Source organism: Chironomus tepperi, unplaced genomic scaffold (assembly GCF_022539635.2).
Source record: "Chironomus tepperi strain 1889 unplaced genomic scaffold, CSIRO-AGI_Ctep_v1 contig_196, whole genome shotgun sequence".
In the NCBI taxonomy this organism is placed as follows: Eukaryota; Metazoa; Arthropoda; class Insecta; order Diptera; family Chironomidae; genus Chironomus; species Chironomus tepperi.
In genome coordinates, this window is record NW_027226318.1 from 1,518,613 (window position 1) to 1,536,768 (window position 18,156).

General features: G+C 31.5%; 2 protein-coding genes across 3 annotated transcripts; one reads left to right on the forward strand and one right to left on the reverse strand.

The window, feature by feature from the left end:
• Positions 1-47: 47 nt before the first annotated feature.
• On the reverse strand, positions 48-17,742 carry ldd (lipid droplet defective). 2 transcript variants are annotated; one of them, XM_070639332.1, is made up of 12 exons: positions 17,279-17,742; positions 7,284-7,410; positions 7,050-7,218; positions 6,930-6,984; positions 6,717-6,859; positions 6,414-6,644; positions 4,819-6,179; positions 4,564-4,754; positions 3,113-4,354; positions 2,174-2,971; positions 586-2,086; positions 48-519 (listed from the first exon to the last, which is right to left on the reverse strand). In XM_070639332.1, the coding sequence occupies exons 2-12, from the start codon at positions 7,353-7,355 to the stop codon at positions 244-246; spliced, it is 6,039 nt and encodes a 2,012-aa protein (XP_070495433.1). In that variant the 5' UTR covers positions 7,356-7,410; positions 17,279-17,742; the 3' UTR covers positions 48-243. The 2 variants fall into 2 exon arrangements, with proteins under 2 accessions (XP_070495433.1, XP_070495434.1); XM_070639333.1 differs by lacking the exon at positions 17,279-17,742 and adding an exon at positions 16,729-16,858.
• Positions 9,335-11,732, forward strand: LOC139089950 (trypsin zeta-like). The gene is made up of 6 exons (XM_070639609.1): positions 9,335-9,411; positions 9,472-9,658; positions 9,710-9,866; positions 11,093-11,212; positions 11,271-11,392; positions 11,459-11,732. Exons 1-6 carry the CDS (start codon positions 9,366-9,368, stop codon positions 11,706-11,708), a joined length of 882 nt encoding a protein of 293 aa, XP_070495710.1. The 5' UTR covers positions 9,335-9,365; the 3' UTR covers positions 11,709-11,732.
• Positions 17,743-18,156: the final 414 nt, after the last annotated feature.

The following is an 18,156-nucleotide window of genomic DNA, read 5'->3' on the forward strand; positions in this document are numbered from 1 at the left end:
CAACTTTGGCTGAAAATCTCTGAAAATGGCAATTAAAATCCCAAAAATTCAATTTAATAATAAGTACAACATAGTTTATTGTCATTTCTTTGATCTTATGCTGCTTTCGGTCAATATAAGTATACTCTAATTAACAATAAGGATTCAATAATGTAGAAAAAAAATTAATTAATTACATACAGTACGTTCATTTGCACAACCATAAATGCTATTATTTACACAGATAATTAAGATTAACCCATTTTAAGTTACGTGATATTCATTCTGCACGTACCCGTTATTATCAATTCCCATAACACCCCTCCTAATGATACTCTCATATACTTGATCAATCATGCATGCTGTTATCGTGTACTTGAGATCCTTTACTGTTGTGAATGCATTAAGTAAATCGATTAATTCGCTGAGTTTTATGTGACAATGATCGACATTCTCAAAGTCGCGAACTTGCATTAAGAATTGTGCTGAATACTGATGGCAAATTGTGTTCTTCATCGATCGGAATGTTTTCCGGAGGTCCTAAAATTATGAATGACAAAATTAATAAATTTAATTAAAATTAAGGAAGTAAAGTAAGTCACTTACAGTTTCGAAATGGTAGTCAAGTGGCTTCTCACTCAATATTGTGACGACATATTTATTTCCAAATTCCTTCTTCAGTCTTTCTGGCGTGCCCGTTGCAACCATATTTCCATCAACTAAAATACCTATTGAGTGACAAACATCCTCAATTTCTGCAATACTATGTGATGTCAAAATTACTGAGCAATTTTCATCATTAAGTTCCTTGATTGTCTTATAGACTAAATATCTAGTGATTGGGTCCATGTCACTAACTGGCTCATCCATCAATACCAAAGATAAGTTTCCAAAGCTAGAACATGCCACACTTAATTTTCGTCTATTTCCACCGCTCAAATTCTTGACTAGAACATGTCTGTATGGTTTAAGGTGGAAATTGTCAAGTCCTGATTCAACCAAACCGTCTAGATCCTTAATATTTCTCAACTTTCCATAAAACCTCATTATTTCCTCAACAGTCAATAGCGGATCAAGAGCATTCGTTTGTGGACAATATGAGATGCTATATTTATCCACATCACTTGCCAATTGAACAGTTCCAGCAAATCGTTTCGTTTCGCCAGATAAAATTGAAAAGACAGTTGATTTTCCTGCTCCATTGGTTCCCAAACATCCATAACATTCACCTTTTTTCACACTGAAGGACACGTTATTGACCGCAAATTCATTTCCATTAAAACTTTTGTAAAGATTCTCAACTTTTAATATATTATCATTTGACGCATCATTGCCTTTTCCGTCCTTTGTCAATGTATTTTGAATTGTTATAACTTTCAATTCCGTACTCGACTGTTTCGGTTGATTCTTGAATAAAGTCCAGATAATGCCACTCTCAATAATGTAATTAAGTACAATGAAAACGATTCCGAGTGCAATTAATGCAGTAAAATGTGGTCGTAAAAGGTCACTTGTTATTGGCGATCTGTATGTATCGATGTAGTATCTAATGAATATTTTTGACATAATATGATTCTTACAGATCTCAATCAATCCATCGGCTAATGCATGTTGTGGAAAGATTAAAAATAGTCGATTCAAAAAGTTTCGCATTCTTTCGTGCTCATCCGTTTCAGCTAGAACATCAAACATAATGACTATCGAAACTGTTGTTAATGCCATTATTACATTTAGACAGAAAATTGACATATTTGCAAAACTCGCTTCGTTGAATAGCTTCTCAAATAGATGAACATATGGAATCATTGCAAATCCAAATGCAAACAATAACAAAACAATTCCACCGAGATTATCGCCTTCCACATAGATAGGAATGTTGAAAATGTAAAATACAATAACGGCACAGATTATTGCAAAACAATAAATGACAAAATCCCAAACAAATGCAACTCCCCAATAGATTTGATATCTCACGCCACAAAGCTGTTGTTGGAGCTTTTCACCGCTAATTCTTTCATTTACAATGAATACTGATGCACCGGCGATAACTAAACTGAATGACACGAGTAGGATGAGAGATATTCCGGCATCAGCCACTTGTTGAAGTCTGTAATGAGATTGAGAGATTAGATTTGACATTCTTGATATAAAATCCCGAGTGACTCATTATGGCAATTGCCGTCACGATACTTACATAGAAGAAACACTAAGCTCGTCCTCACCCAACTTCAATGGATGATTAATAGCTCGAATATTGTAAGATGAATCATTCAATTCCTTCTTAATGATTGCGGAACTAAGAATATTCAAATACAGTGGCATTGAATGATATCCCTTATTGTTGTACCAAACCATTGATCTTGATTGATTTATGGAAATACCGCCATAACGTCTGCGCGTATATTCTTCATGCGTTTTAATCATCCAATCATATGACTCTTTTGAGGAATCAAATAAATCACAATTTTCATTTATTAAGCATGTATCCTCGAAATCTTCGTAGACACGTTCAGCAAATGGATCTGCACTTTGTTTGGAATAAAATTCAACGGAATTTGGATACATTGATCTATTGAATTCAACTTGATTATCATAATCGCCCGGCGGTCTAATTATCATGAATGTCATGGCAATAACTTCAAAAATGACGGGCAGAACCATAATGCAAATAAGAAGTCGATAATTTCGTTTGAAATGCAAAAATCTCTTAAGGAATAAGTTTGAGACAATGTCACGGAATGGTGCTTGATTATCATGCATGCCTTTAAAGTTTCCATTTTGATGTCCATTTTGAGTTTTCCTGAGGTCTATTGTTTCCATATTATTATTATTGTTATTATTGATATGTCCATTTGAATGTCCATTGGTTATAGGAATCACATCATTCTCAATGCTTTTGTAATAACTCTCTAAAGTCTTGCTGGTTATGCTGAAGTTCACAATCTTTTTATCAGTTTGTAGCTTTTCAAGTGCTCGGAATAAATCGCCATAGCTGTAAAAATTAAGTGAAATTAACGGTTAAAAATATTTTGAATAAAGAAAAAATTTACAAACGGTTTTCAAAAATTTAAATTCAAAATTTTGAAAATCGTTAAAATTTGAATTTTTGAAAACCGTTGAAATTATTACTTACTCTATTTTCTTGGATTGATCATCAAAATATGGCAAAATTGCATTTAAATTACAATCCTTGACCATCACATTTGCGTCTTTCTCATAGTGACTGGTAATGACCCCTCTCACTTCATCAATAGTCTCCTTATCCGTAGAAATTGATGCTTTCAACTCAACATTAATTGCGAAGGTTTTCGTCAATTCATGATGTAAATCTTTTGTTGTCGCTTCCATTGCAATTCTTCCATCCTTCATCATTATTATTTGATCGCCCAAATGTTGTGCCTCGTCCAAGTCATGTGTTGACATGACAACTGCACGATTTTTACGTAATGTCTCAATTAAATCCCAAATTACTTTTCGAGCACTTGCGTCAACAGCCGAACATGGTTCATCAAGAATGACAAGATTTGGAGATCCAAGGAAGGCAATTGAAATGCACAGTCGACGCTTGTAGCCACCAGACAATGCTGATACTTTATAGTCTTTGTATTTACCCAATTTCATGTTGTTCATGACACGACGGACTTCCTTTCGATGATCTTTCTTTAATTTTATACGTGCATAAAGTTCTAAATGCTCTCTTGCTGTCAAATCAGGTATTAAGACATTTCCTTGTGGACATAGACCAACTTGTTCCTGTTCATTCTTAAATCCAGTAATCAAGTCATAATCTAATGGCAAATTAATCTCCCCTAAAGTTGGTTCTATTTCTCCTGTTAAAAGCTTAATTACAGTAGATTTTCCAGCACCGTTTCTTCCAAGTAGACACAGGATCTGATCTTTTTTGAAATTAATCGATACACTTTCAACTGCTGGCTTACTTGGATCACAGCCATCATAAACCTTCGTGACTTTCTTCATTTCAGCACCAAGTTCCTTATTGATATTCTTTCTCTCAACTTTGTAAAATTTATTACTGCTTGATGAGAATCTCTTATTCAAGAATCCAATTGCAGCATATAGGAATGTATCAAAAATGATCATAAGTACACCAAACCTCAAGTCGTTATCTTCTATGTCATCATTAAATGCATTAAATAATGTCAAACTTTTCTCTTGCAGTTCCGTTCTAAATATGTAATGCCATGCATAACAAAACGCTGTTGAGAGCGAAAGACTTGCAACAAATTTACCAAATGAGCTCAAAACAGCACCGAGTGATATTATAATAATGTACGGAAGGAAGGTCATTAAAAATAATATGACGGTTGAAACACTTCCAATGCTTGCTGTTGAAAAGAATGTTGATGCCATGAAGCTGTAAATATATGGGAAAATTGAGTTATAGCTTGCTAGATTTTGAAAAATAACCAAGAGTTAAAATAAATCCTAGGATTAAACATTAAATCCTCGGATTAAAAATTTAATCTCTCAGTCACGCTTAGCACAGCACTAAACTAGTTAGCAGTCATAAATAACATTTATGATGATTTATGTATTTAGCTCATTTGAGCGTCATTTACTTACCAGAAAGAAATGACACATAAACCGAAAATAAGCAAGTAAATGTAGATCAGCACTTTGCTGGTATATTGCATAATTCCGCCAGTGTACAAAATCACAAGACAGAAGAAAAACACAATAGCCAATTCGACAAATGTTGTAATGATCCATGAAACGATTTCAGACGATTCACATAGTCCCATTGTTCTCATCAACTGTGTAAAAGACATAAATGCAATTTAGTTAAGTTTTACTTATTTGTCATAATTTAATGCATACCGATAAATTGCCACTCTCTTTGAACCAAATCTTCTGTCGTACGGATGATGAAACGAGAATAATTAGAGCAAAGAAGAATGCCATTTGGATAGCTTGTGCAAGATAAAGTCCCTTCTTGAAGTCATCACGAGTGTATTTTGGGTACGGAAATTGTTTGGTAAAGAATCGCATCTGATCAACTTCAAATTCAAGTTCATTTGGATTTGACTTCTTAGCAGCTCCGTTGCCAAGTCCAAATAATCCCAAAAGTCCATCAAACTGACGTTTCCTTCTTACTTTAGATGTTGATACTGTCGTGTCATTGTCTAAATCATCTGAATTCCAAAAGTCAGAATCTTCATCAAACTCATCTTTTTCGGACGGTGACTTAGTAACAGAATCGGGATTGCCTAATGCGAATAACAAATTCCCTAAATCGAAGGTTGGAGCTTTTGCTGTTGTTGATGTTTCTGATTCATTATTTTTACCATCATTCAAGTCTTCAAATGAAAGATCATCAAAATCGTCCGTGGCTGCAGCTGTGGACGTTTCATGGTGAACGCTTGTTTCATTATTCTCATAGAAATCATCAAACAAAAGATCTTCCTCGTCACTAAATTGTAAATCGTCGGGTGCAAAAGGTGTGGTCGTTGATATCTTAGATCTCGCAGCGTCAAACTGTCTCTTCTTTTTTGCCTTAATTATTCCAATTTCTATGGCATTTTGAAGTTCAATAAATCCTCGATGATATCTCATTTCAAGCTCAAATGAAGCTTCTGGTCCGGGGAACCAAAATCTGTTTCTATTTTCTATAGTCACTGGAGTATTGTCTACTTCCATTCGTAGCTTATAAGTCACTTCATTAGTTACACTTTCAGTATCAAAATAAAATGCAGCATAAAATAATTTCTTTTTTGCATATTCGTAAGCGACATCTTCTAGTTCCTTTTCACTATTAACCGGAATAAATCGATCAACGCTATAGCACTCGAAGATATCTCCAATTGTTTTTATAATGTCTACGACTTGCTTATCAGTAATGACACTCATTAAAACGTTCTCAATTGAGTCTATATCGACTGAATCACCCAATATAGCTTTAACAAAAGGTGTTTTTGCTAGATTCAAAAGTCCATCAAACTTGGCACGAAATTTCTCATTTGTATTCAGCATATTGATGCTTGTCTCAATGGAACGAAAGAATGAACGCAATCTATACATATCATCCATGGTTTTGTTCGCATAGGAAACAATTTGCTTTGTCTCTTCAGTCACTGGACCATAAATGATCTTTCCTTGAATAATTGGCTTCAAAATCTTCCATGTTATCTTTCCATTGTTTGAATTTGTCACATCCAGATAAAGTTGTTTACAATAAGGTGCTAAATTTTGAGAAAAATATACAAATTAAAGATTGTTTTTGTTTAGTTAAGTGTTTTCGGTAAGCTTTACATTTTGACAAATTTTAGCTGTTTAATTTGTTGGATTTACTTACTAATTTAGTTAAATTAAACAAAAATGCAAAAAAAGCATCTTTTTAAAATATTTGCAAATATTCAAAACCCTCAAATGTTTCGTTTCAAAAAGCAATTGTATGGTTTTAATAATTTACTCACTTGGCATAACATCCAGTTCATCTCTGTCTGGTCTATCCTTATTCATATCTGGTGTATATAGAATGTTGTCGACATAGCGGATGTTGTTGCTTCTTGGAAACGATTTTCCACATAGAACTTTTCCAAGATTTGAGAATATTCCGTCATTAGAGAAGACTTGCTTGACATCGAAATTATTTCCCATTGCTTTTCGTATTTCTGGTAAGTTTTTAACAATATAATCAGCATTTGCTAAATATGATCAGGAAGAAAACGTAAAAAGTAATTATAAATCCAAGATTAATGTAAATTTTGAGTACATACATTCAATATACTTGAACTTTGGATGGGTTGCTAGTTTTGTTACTAAAGAAACAAACTCCATTGTGTCGGGAAGGTCTATAATGGCTTTGTATAAATCTTTTTCATTAAGTAGTGTTTGGACAATGTTAAGCAGCGGCGTGACCCTATTATACATGTTAAATGAGAAATGTTAAGCAACAATAATGCCTTTGTTAATTAAACCATTGAACTTACGGTGCTTCCATCCAACTTTGTACTTCTTCATATTTGTTGAAATCCAGGCATTGATCTATTTATTGTGGAAGTGAAATTTAAGCGTTAATAATCGATTAATGCTCGATTTAATTAACTTACTTTCAATTGTGCATATATAAGATTGGAAAAATGGCAGCAAGTCATTCGCTGGAAGTTGTCTTGTAGGGAATTGACAGTCACTAACTTGATAAGGCTTAAATCTTAAACGTAAGATGTAAAGCGATAGGAATATTGCGCAAGGCCAAATAATCGAGAGAAATGTCATCCACTGTAATTAAAAAAGTCGTGTGTAATTGATTATTGCTGTATAATTTCAATTATATCTATACTTACTGGTTGTCTTAGTCTTACTAAAATGTCTTTCTTGATTAAGGCACGTATTTGTCGATAATTTAAATACTTCATATTAAGTTTTTTGATATTTGCTGCTCAATGTTATGAAATCAGCATCATAATTTATCTGGAATTGGAATTTAATAATGACTTTAATGTAATTTGCAGACTGCTGATCTTTCGTGATAAATTATTTGACATTTGGTAGCTTCGCTGTATAGTGTGCGTTAAGCGTCAATTAATAATATGTTATCGTAGGTCATAATTCCTCTCTCTTTACATTATCTTTCTCTCTTTCTCTTGACTATACATCATTCCGGGTGATTTTCAATTTTATTTAAAGAAAAGAAGTAGCAGCAATGAATAAATTGGTCTTTGTATAATGAAGATGTAGCCCATGACGGCGCCAAATTATACATTCATTAATATTTTCAAGGTTTATGTTAATTAATATGTAGCATAATTTAACGGTTGTTGACATTTAAAAATAATGTCAAAAAAATTTGAATTTTTGAAAACTGTTAAATTTTGAATTTTTGAAAACCGTTAGAATTTGAATTTTTGAAAATGTTAGCATTTTAAAATTATGTTGACATTTTTATGATTATTCAGTGATTTTGCAACATAATAAACATAAAACTTCAATGGCCTTTGAAAATTAATCAAATAAAAAAATTATGATGATGAACAAAAAAGGTAGTAAATATCTTTTATGCTTACTTTCAGCAGTCATTCATCTTCCGCAAATTACAAAAAATATTTTTTGCTGATTTTTCATTTTTTTATTGCCGCTTTTTGAGTAGCTTTTTAGGTCAAATCAACAGAGTGCTTTGTTTATTTTGTTTTCTTCTTTTTCATTATTTCTTATGCACCACAAATCGCATAAACACGTGTTTGTGGGGATTTAAAAAACTTTGAGTTGTTTTGAATCGCTGTTTGTAATTTCATGTGGTATTTATAACTGCATCATCAGATTATAGTATGTACACAACCAGCCAATATCAATTAGCCGACAAATAGAAATCGACTAATAATCTGTTCATTCATAAATACGATTTACAAATAGGGAGAGTGATTTGTAAGTTGAGAATTTTATATTGTTTGGCATACTTTTATTAATTTTATGTGTCAGTCTTTCACTAAATCGTATGATTATCGAGAATAGTTGAAAGGTTATCGTATTTATTTTAGCACATTCATGATTATTTTCTGACTAATATGATCATTAACACTTCATTTTAATATTTGGCATGTGCCAATTGAAGTACTCTTCAAATGACTTTGTCTTGTTATTGAGATTTGTTAAGGATGTTAAAATTTAGATTTTATCGGTTTTTGAAAATTCAAAAAAGTGACTGTTGAATGGTTTTAAAATTGCTTTTGTACGGTTTTGGGAAGTTAAAAAATTTTTGGTCGGATTGGATATTCAAATTCAAATACTTTTAAACCGTTAAATAACGATCATTTCTGTATCTGAGTTGTGTAAATTCATAAATCCAGAAGAACAGGAATTCCAATGAATTAAATAATTGTTGATGTCTTAGAATCAAAAAATATTATGGAAACAGATGTTAGCATTGACAACACCTGATCGATAAACAAGAAAAGTCACACGACATTAAGTAAAGCTTTTCACATGTTGTATGCTACAAATACAGCAAAAGTCACTCATTAAGCCATAGACAGACAAAAAAAGCAGTGCAATTAGTGACAATGAAATTACAAGTTTTATGTGAAACAGCTTACATGTGCTCAATATGCTTATATACGTAAATTAGAAGAGTTTAATGATTTCAAATAGGCACACACGCATTTACGTAAGTTTTAACGACTGGCTAGTGTAAATTTAGTTTTTATTAAGCTTAATGTTTGTGTCTAGTTTCGATTAATTCAATCAATAAGAGCGGAATGTGATTTATGGATCGGAATTTCATTTCCGAATCATTTCAATGCTAAAATTCTTTCAAAGTAGTTGTTATCTTATCAAGTAACGTAAATAGCAAGGCACAAGGAACGATAATAAAAAATATATCTCATAGACATGTTTCAGTTCCAATTTGTCCATCAATCAACGAGGCAGGCATGAATAATTTGAAAATTTTGGTCGTATTTTTATATTTAAGCATAAGTATTAATGAAATCTCAAGTGAGAATCTTTTATTAATCGACATAAAATAACTATTTTTAGTCTGTGCTCAGCGAATTCCAGTGCTTAACAATGGCAATGAAAACAAATCGATTGATCATATTCCGTATGTTGCATCATTACGTTTAGATGAAACAGATGAATCATATTTTGGGAAAGGGCATTTCTGTACGGGAGTTTTCATTGGAACTAAAGCTGTTTTAACTCTCGCGTCATGCTTCTATCGCAAGTAATGACTTTCAATTTCTTAGTAATTTTAAAGCAATATTTCTATTCGTAGTGATGCTCTATTACTGCCTGAGGATGTACGCATAATCGGCGGAACTAAATTCAAGTTTGAAGAAGAGGACATGACATTCTCGACAGTTCTTGAAGATATTAAAATCCATGAAAACTTCAGCCGATCATCATTAGAAAATAATATTGCGATTGGTTATGTGAGTCATGAAATGTTTATGTTGATAATGAAATAAGCGATAATGTTTACTGCGTACGGACTGAATTTTAGCGCATTTTCAAAGTGCTTTTGACCTCGATTTAGACCTGTAATTACTCGATTAATTTGTCAGTGGTTATGAATCTCTCTCGATACATTTTAGAAATTAATCTCTTTGAACTCTGAAAGATTTATGCTTGCTACCGAAGGATTTTCAATGAATACTCTGATATTTCTTGGATCTAATCAAAGTTAATCTTAAAGAAAATGATAACGTGATGTTCACTGTCCGACAATTGAGATTGAACTAAATATTTCTATTAAACGGGGTTATCAACTTTAAAAGGGGAAATGAACTTCTATTAGATGCGAATATAATTTGAATATTAAACAGCAGTTGACCTATTCTTAACATTTTTGACTAGATTAGATCATAGATATCGCAGACTTGATTTTGAGCAGCTCTTGATATTCGGTATTTGAAAATCTTTAAAAACCAGAAAAAGCTTTGTACAACTTTTATGGAATTCCTAAAAAAGCCAAGAATATCAGAGCATCTTCAAAGCTATTGATTGCATTTCAAAAGGTTAATTCTCAGAAAAACCCGAATGTTCTTTAGTAAACTCGAATAATACATTTAAGAATAGCCTGAAATTAATTCGAGGAATTACCAATAAATCTCAAGAATACCAGATTTGAGTGACATTCTACTAATTCTATATTGTTCTTAGACCTTTAAGATTCATTAACGAGAATTCTCAGATTAAATATTGTTTGCTGCCACGAGAACAACTAAGCATCAACTGGTTGTTTGTCTCTTGTCAATGTTGGCTATCAAAAAAATTATTATTTACGTGGAAACAGGCATTCTGGCAATTAAGGTGTAATTATTAAAAAATCTCATGGAACTAACATTTTAGTAAGGTCATAGAACAAAGCATGGATAATGAAATTTTCATTTGTGGAATCAGATTATAGTGGGATGGCATTTGTGATTAAGGAGTTAGATTAATCTTATTCATGATGTTCATGCATTATAAGAATAGGGAAGTCTTAGATAACCTCAATTTTAATGGATGCCATAAGTAGGCAATCCCAAGAAGTGCTCTCGATACGAAATAAAACACTCAATATGCCCATTACATTACATCCATCACCAAAAAGTGTGCTAAGGAAATATTTCACATTGCGACAATAATCTTAATAACGATAATCGATTAATTACAGCTCCTTGATGTGATACCGAAAGATAATGCCTTTGTAAAAACAATAAGTCGTATTGCAATGGAAACGGCAGCAGAAAATCAACAAATGATGATCTACGGATGGTCATTGTCAACAATGATGGTATATATACATAAAATATTAAGTTATTTAAATTAAGCACTTGTTATTTGTCATGTAGTATGAGGAGTCATTGCATTTATTATCTGGTAAAGTTGATATTGTATCAGTGGAACAATGTGATACGGAACATAATAAAATTACGTCGAGTACAATATGCGCAGGTCCATATTTCGTAAATGGGTATGAAAGAGAGATTTAAATGCCTTAAAAATCAGAAAATTGAGATTGTTTATATATGCTTTGCAGTTGTGAGACTGATGACGGAGGTCCATTAGTTGATGATGCTAGAGGAGGAACTTTATACGGTTTAATTGATGCTCGACCTGCAGGGTATTGTAGTAGAATAATCACGAATCGATTAGGCACTTACGTTGATGTATCGCAATTTTACAATTGGATTTTGGAATATAATAGGAATTCAGCGTCATGCAGAAGTATAATTAGTATTATTGTATTAATAACTTTGTGTATCGTGCTACCAAAAATAATTTTATGAAAATAATCCAGTAGGAAATCCGAATGAGAGTAAATTATAATTTTCTTATCACTTCCAGCCGCCCAATCCAATTTCTATAATTATTTTATTTAATTTCACAAATTTTTTGCGTTTCTACTTCCATTATTGAAAGGTCAACTTGACTGATGTTTCGGAAACCAGAGAGACAAGTCGAGTTTGTCATTCTATTTAATAATAATCAGAGAGAATTATACTTTATTTCCCATAAATACGCAAAGTGATTATTTAAATATTAAAATATGTAATCGCCCGGCAAGAAAAGTAGTTGACGATGCAAAAAATATATTATAATTCCGCATTCCCATGAATAGACTTTTCATGGTAAAATGCATTTCATGATGATATTATAAATGGATGTTCCTTACATGCGAACATTAAATTAAATTAATAATAACATCAGATTTAGCACATTTTTTATTATTTCTAGTGCGTCAGAAGCTGCTTTATGAAGTATAAAATGCTTTTGCTGTATTTTTGGTTGATTACGTTAGAGTTTGACTCTTCTAAATAGCTTCTTGAGAACTTAACAGCTATAATAGTTCAATTGTCTTGAGAACTGACTTTGTTATGATCGTTTTGAAGTCAATTATTCTTTTCTGGATGGATAAATACTTTTCTTGGAATGAATTTTACAGTTTTAACTTAATTTTTTTCTCACAGGTCTGCATATCTAGTTAAGAGAATACTTTGAATCTGATCTGTAATATCATGCAATAATGTACTAATTTATAATTCTTTGGGCACTAAAGGTTGCTAAATACGTGCATGAATCATATTATCTTCAGTTGCTATCCAGAATATACCCGAGTGGAATCTTGACTTTTCTTCTGGGCTAACAATAATGGCAAGCATATAACTGAACGTATGGTTGACCTATCGCAGTATGCTACACTCGGTCTTAGGTAATTCTGCGATTAGATATTACCCGAGCAGCACAATGCAGCGATCCTCATTTTTCGTCATAAAAATAAGTTGAAATCAGTTATCGAGGTGCCGTTAAGGAAATTTTATTATTCTTTTCTATTTTATTATTAAGATCGCGTATCGGTGCCCTAGCGTACACTTTGTGCTGTTCGGGTTAATGATTGCATCTAAACTAAGTTAAAACAGTTCACTTAATCATTGAATCTTTTCAATCAACGCTTCTCTGCTTTTAATATTATAGATAAGCTGCTAAAATTAGAATCTAGAAAGCCTTGCTTCCAACAATTCATTTTTAGATATTCACTACATGTAAATGCTTTTCATTCCAATTTAATTAGGAAACATCCAACACATTACCAGACCAATTTAACATCTTTTATGCGCAGTTGGCGCTCATTTTCAATAATTTCGTAATAATTTCAATATATTGTACTTAATGGCAGCTGTATTTCAATTACAATGAGAATGAGTACCTTTATTGCTATATTTATTTAAGATCTACATTATTAGCAATAACTTGAAGACAATTGGACAATAAATATTAAAATGTTGAGTATTAATTCATGGATCCTTGGAAATGAATTAAATTTCGAGCCTAGCTCATTATACATCTCAAAAGTTATTGCTATCCAATTGGAAATTGATTAAATTAACAGTTAATTGATCATGATCGGACTGTGTATTATTAAAAATAAGCTACGTATTTTGTTATTATCAATAATATTTTCGTCTCAATCAAGGTGCTCTGAGTTACTCATTTCATTCCAATTAATTTGGAATATTCCTGGTGTTCGAGTTTCTGTGTATACAGCTGTGAGTATGTTTTGAAAATGTTTTGAGAAAGTCTCATGTATTTTTCCATCGTCAAGCTAGTGGCGCATTGTTCTTTACGATCTATTAATAACCGTTCAAAATAAGACAATCTTCATACCTGTGAGTTAATGCTTTGGAATCTCCCGGCTTTATTTTATGAATCTTCTCGTAAACAAGTCTTGGCGCAAATAACTATAACTCAATAATGATGATCTATCCAAAGGAATTAATTTATTATGTATCGTTTCGTAAGTAATATCCAATTATCTTCTTTCTTACTCTTGATCAAGAACGCAACGTGTAGTTTTGAAAGTCATTCAAGTTGTTAATTCTCGTTTGAGGGGACAAAGGTTTTGGTCAATGGTGGGCAACCTGTGTGTCGCGGCATATTAGTGTGCCGCCAAATTTATTTGGAGCAGCTATGAACCACATGCTGTATGCCGCATACAGTTGTGGTATACCACCGAGGTGTGTCGCGACACAAAGGTTGCCCATCACTGGCTTAGGCAAAGCAAAAACATCGGCAATTATTAAAAGATTCTAAAATGTATCTGCCTTTCGTGACAGATATACTTTATGATAATTAAATTATAGTTTAGAGATTTAACAAAAGAAGCCTCAATCCAAAAGGCAAAGACATTGACATTGGGCTTAAACAAGTTTTAGAATGTTATGGTCACATGGAAGTACTTCCAAATGTGGTTTTTTTTCCGCTTTTCTGTGTAAAAAGTTTTTGTTTATTTCTTAAAGGTAACTTCCTGAAGCTATTAACAAACTCATTTGTAGCTATTAGTTAAAACCTTTTCTAACGAAGACATTAAAGCAAGATTATTGATAGATCTGCTAATGAGTCATTTGATATGACCAAAACAGATATAAAAGATATAAAACAATTAAGTTGACAAAAGTCTTGAAGATTAGTAAGGACAGAAATTCAAAATGGTGATTCAGAAGCAGTGGCTTTTAGAATGGAATTTGGACAATGGATATAAATCAAGAATCGCAGTGAATCACTAATTAATCTTTGATTCTATATCATCCTTTATATGTCTAATTTTAGAATTCAAAATATTTTGGTTCCGAAAATCTTGAACTTAGTCATTTACTGATGAAAAACATGTTTTTCTGAACTTTTCGGAAGTAGAATTTAGGAGATAATGCTATTAATAATTCATAAATTCAAGTTCAAACTCTAGATTACTCAAAATTACAATATTTAAGTCGATGTACGTAAACTTTTGCATTGATAAAGCTGTAATAATAAATCGTCTGATCCATGAAGTTTGAAACATTCACAATCGATTTATTATGCCTTAAAAATTAATCGAATTTCATTTTTTTCATTCCTTATCAAAGTTAAGTCAAGTAAGATTCCTACTTTATTTATTATCGCAATAATTTAATTATATTTTCATTTAAATTTCATTCTTTCTTTTTTAATTTATTATTTACAATTCTAGACTTTAACTTTTGATATAATGACTAAAGATTGACCCGAACAGACAACGAGCCTTCTCATGAGTGTGCATGAGCTTATTGTTTATTGTCTGTGTCTCATGAGTACTGATATTCTATTCATTTAGATTCAGATGATCAAAATCTATAATTAGTAAGCTTTGGATTTGAAAATATTCAGGTTTTCTAAAGTTTAAAGTTTAAAATTGTTAAGGAAAGCTGAATTCTCAAAACTAAATGTAGGTTTATTAATGATGTTTAACTGTTAAGATACCTCTGACTTTCCATGACACTCCCAATAAACAATCTTAACCTCCAAAAGTCGGACAACCTTTAATAAACATGAACATCTTAAATCAATCAAAAAGGTTTTCAGCCTATTCAAATGACAGATTTGGAGCAAATGAAATCATGTTGGATTTAATCCCACAAATATTTTAAACACTCATATTATTACTCTGCATATTCAAGAGAAATTCTTAATCGTACTAAGATTTAAAGTTTAATCAACAACATTCGTGTGAATATTTTAAAATAATTAATGAGTTTAGAATGAAACATGACTAATCTTGACTATTGCATTTATCTAATTAAGTGGATCATTTTGCAATTACTGAGAACAATATTAGAATGAACGGAAAGTAATGCCTTAATGTTGTTTAATTGAAACAACTAAAGTTAATGAAAAACCACGGATAAATTGCGAATTTAAGCACCAAAATTCATAAGTTACAGATTTATTTGTTTGTTTAAGGAACAATTAGATGACAAGCCAGAATCTCCAGCAGTAAACCGTGGAGAAAATTGTCAGAAAATTAGTATTTTTGCAGGAAATACCTGGTCAGAATTATAAAATAGTAGAGTACCTAAATGATTGATTATTATTATTAATTTTAATGATTTGGACAAAATGTTCTGAAAATTTCCGACTAGCATGACGCTGCTTGACACGCAGAATGAAAAATTTCATGGAAAATTCTGCGAATTCATTGTTGTGCTTTATCGGATTCAAATCTGTTGCTTCTAAACTTTCAGTCACTCTGTGACTGTAGCAAATTTGATTAACATTGAGCTATTATGACGCAAGAGACTGGTTCTCATCATCAAATTGCAATAACATCTTCATTCCGTATATTAATGCACAAGCTAGCTTCTTTTCAAAATAAATAAAAATGTATGCAAACATTTTTGAGCAATTTATTATGACAGAACTGTTGAGCTAAGACACGAATAACAGAATGACTGTAAAATGTTCTGATTTTCCCACCAGAATTTTATGAAGCGGAAATACATTAAGTACGATTTTTCTACTTTCCTGTTGTCTATTCCGCTTTGAATATATTCATTTATGATGCTTGCTTTCAACTCTCAGTTCAAAGTGCTGTTTATGATTGTGCGTCTATTATTTTGAAAATGTCAATCCAAAAATTGACATTTTGCGAGGAGACTACCTTCAAAAAGCATTTATGAATCTTTATGAGTGTTGTGCAAATATTTTTATGTCTATTACCCTTGACATAGATGAAATTTGGAGTGGATGAATAAATTTTCTGACGTCACGAGAGATATCTCGCATCGTGATTTGGTAATTAATAATTCACCGCAGATCCACCTTTTTCTCACGACATTTATATAAAAAAATATTCTTTAACATTGTTTTTACAGCCGTGCATTTACAAGCTAAAGCATCTTCACAACAACAACATATATTATTTAATTTTCACTTTTACCTTTTGTAAGTCTAACTTTTTTTCCTTAATAAGCTACTTATATTTTTCTATATTCGATCGTTTTAATGGTCTGTTACCTAATTCGCATGCGATCCGGAATTTCTTTGTGGCGTCTTGTTTGCAAATACGAACTTAAAATTGCAAGAAGCGATGACAAGCTCCATAAAAAATATTAATTATATTCCATTCTCAAGTCATTTTGTTCACTAAGCCGAATTTAATTGAATTAAACACCGAATACTGCATATAATCCCTTAATTGTCATTTAAAATTTAAAATTTAAAACTTATAAGAAATAAATTGCGCGAAAGATTTCTGAGATGACCAAATGTTTTGAAATGCACGAATTGGTTTCATTTGAATTTAAAATGATCGTTAAATTTTAAAGTATCTGTATATGATCAACCTGATATTTTTGAACCATATTCCCGAAATATCAAAGTCTTATGCGTCCCAAAAATAAGCACAATAATATTTTTAAGTCGTATGATGAATATGAAAACAGGTTTTGCGCATAATAAGTTAATATTATTTATTTAAATGAAGCTTCATGCGACTTTTGTAAATATTACTTTTTCACAACTTTTTATGAATTAAAATCTCAATATTGTCACATAAAATTCTTACCTTCGTAAAGCAAAAAACTTTAATTAATTTTTGCACTTAATTAATTATGTATTTTGAAACTCCAAAAATGTGAAATTTAGCGGCTAAAACTAATCGTAAAGCTTTTTTAAAGTGCAACACTGTTTTTATTTATCTCACTTTACTTCTTTTTTTCTATTATTGCTTTTCCTTCAAACTTTTTCTTTCGTATTGCTTTACAAAAAAATATTTATTTCTCTTCTCTTTTTTTCCGTCTCTTCCAATAAATTGAACTACTTTCGAAAATTTATTTTAAACTTTGTGATTATTTCACGACTTTTCTTCACGATAATGCAGTAATTTGTCTAATAACTGTCACGTTTTGGGAAAATAATGTTTCGTGCTTAATTTGCTTTATAACAAAGAGACGAGACAAATTATTTCAAGTCTTTAATTAAATTCCAACTGACACGATCAAAGCCAACCGATCGACTGAGCGAGGCACAACTTCAACAGACGTAAATTTCGAAATGAATGAAAAAATATTTTAAGTAGAGAAGAAAAATGTTGAATTTTGACGAGCGTACAGCATTTTTGTAAAGAGAAAAGAGAGGAAAATATCAGCTGTAACTCTCATCCATAAGACTTACAAACTCATGTATCTTCTCCGAATTCACATTGCAGTGTTTAATCGATGAATTAACAATAAAATGTTTAATTTAAATCACTTCTGAATAGAAGTACGGGATTCCCTATTGCTGAAAAGTTCTAAGAAGCTTTTTATGACCAATAAAGCTACTGGATATTTTGGTTTTTAGACCAAACCATCTTTAAATAATTCATGAGGTTTAAAAATGTAAATAAATTCAATTTATTGGTCCACAGTATATAAAATTTGCATAAACATTTCGTACATATAT

What these genes read in the sequence shown, in the direction of transcription:
- ldd (XM_070639332.1), bottom strand. Translation starts at nt 7,355, where the DNA reads ATGAAGTATTTAAATTATCGACAAATACGTGCCTTAATCAAGAAAGAC. An exon ending in CAAAGTTGGATGGAAGCACC is followed by an intron (nt 6,860 to 6,929) that starts GTAAGTTCAATG and finishes CATGTATAATAG; the next exon opens with GGTCACGCCGCTGCTTAACA. An exon ending in AAGAGAGTGGCAATTTATCG is followed by an intron (nt 4,755 to 4,818) that starts GTATGCATTAAA and finishes TCTTTTACACAG; the next exon opens with TTGATGAGAACAATGGGACT.
- LOC139089950 (XM_070639609.1), top strand. Translation starts at nt 9,366, where the DNA reads ATGAATAATTTGAAAATTTTGGTCGTATTTTTATATTTAAGCATAA. An exon ending in GCGTCATGCTTCTATCGCAA is followed by an intron (nt 9,659 to 9,709) that starts GTAATGACTTTC and finishes TTCTATTCGTAG; the next exon opens with TGATGCTCTATTACTGCCTG. An exon ending in GGTCCATATTTCGTAAATGG is followed by an intron (nt 11,393 to 11,458) that starts GTATGAAAGAGA and finishes TATGCTTTGCAG; the next exon opens with TTGTGAGACTGATGACGGAG.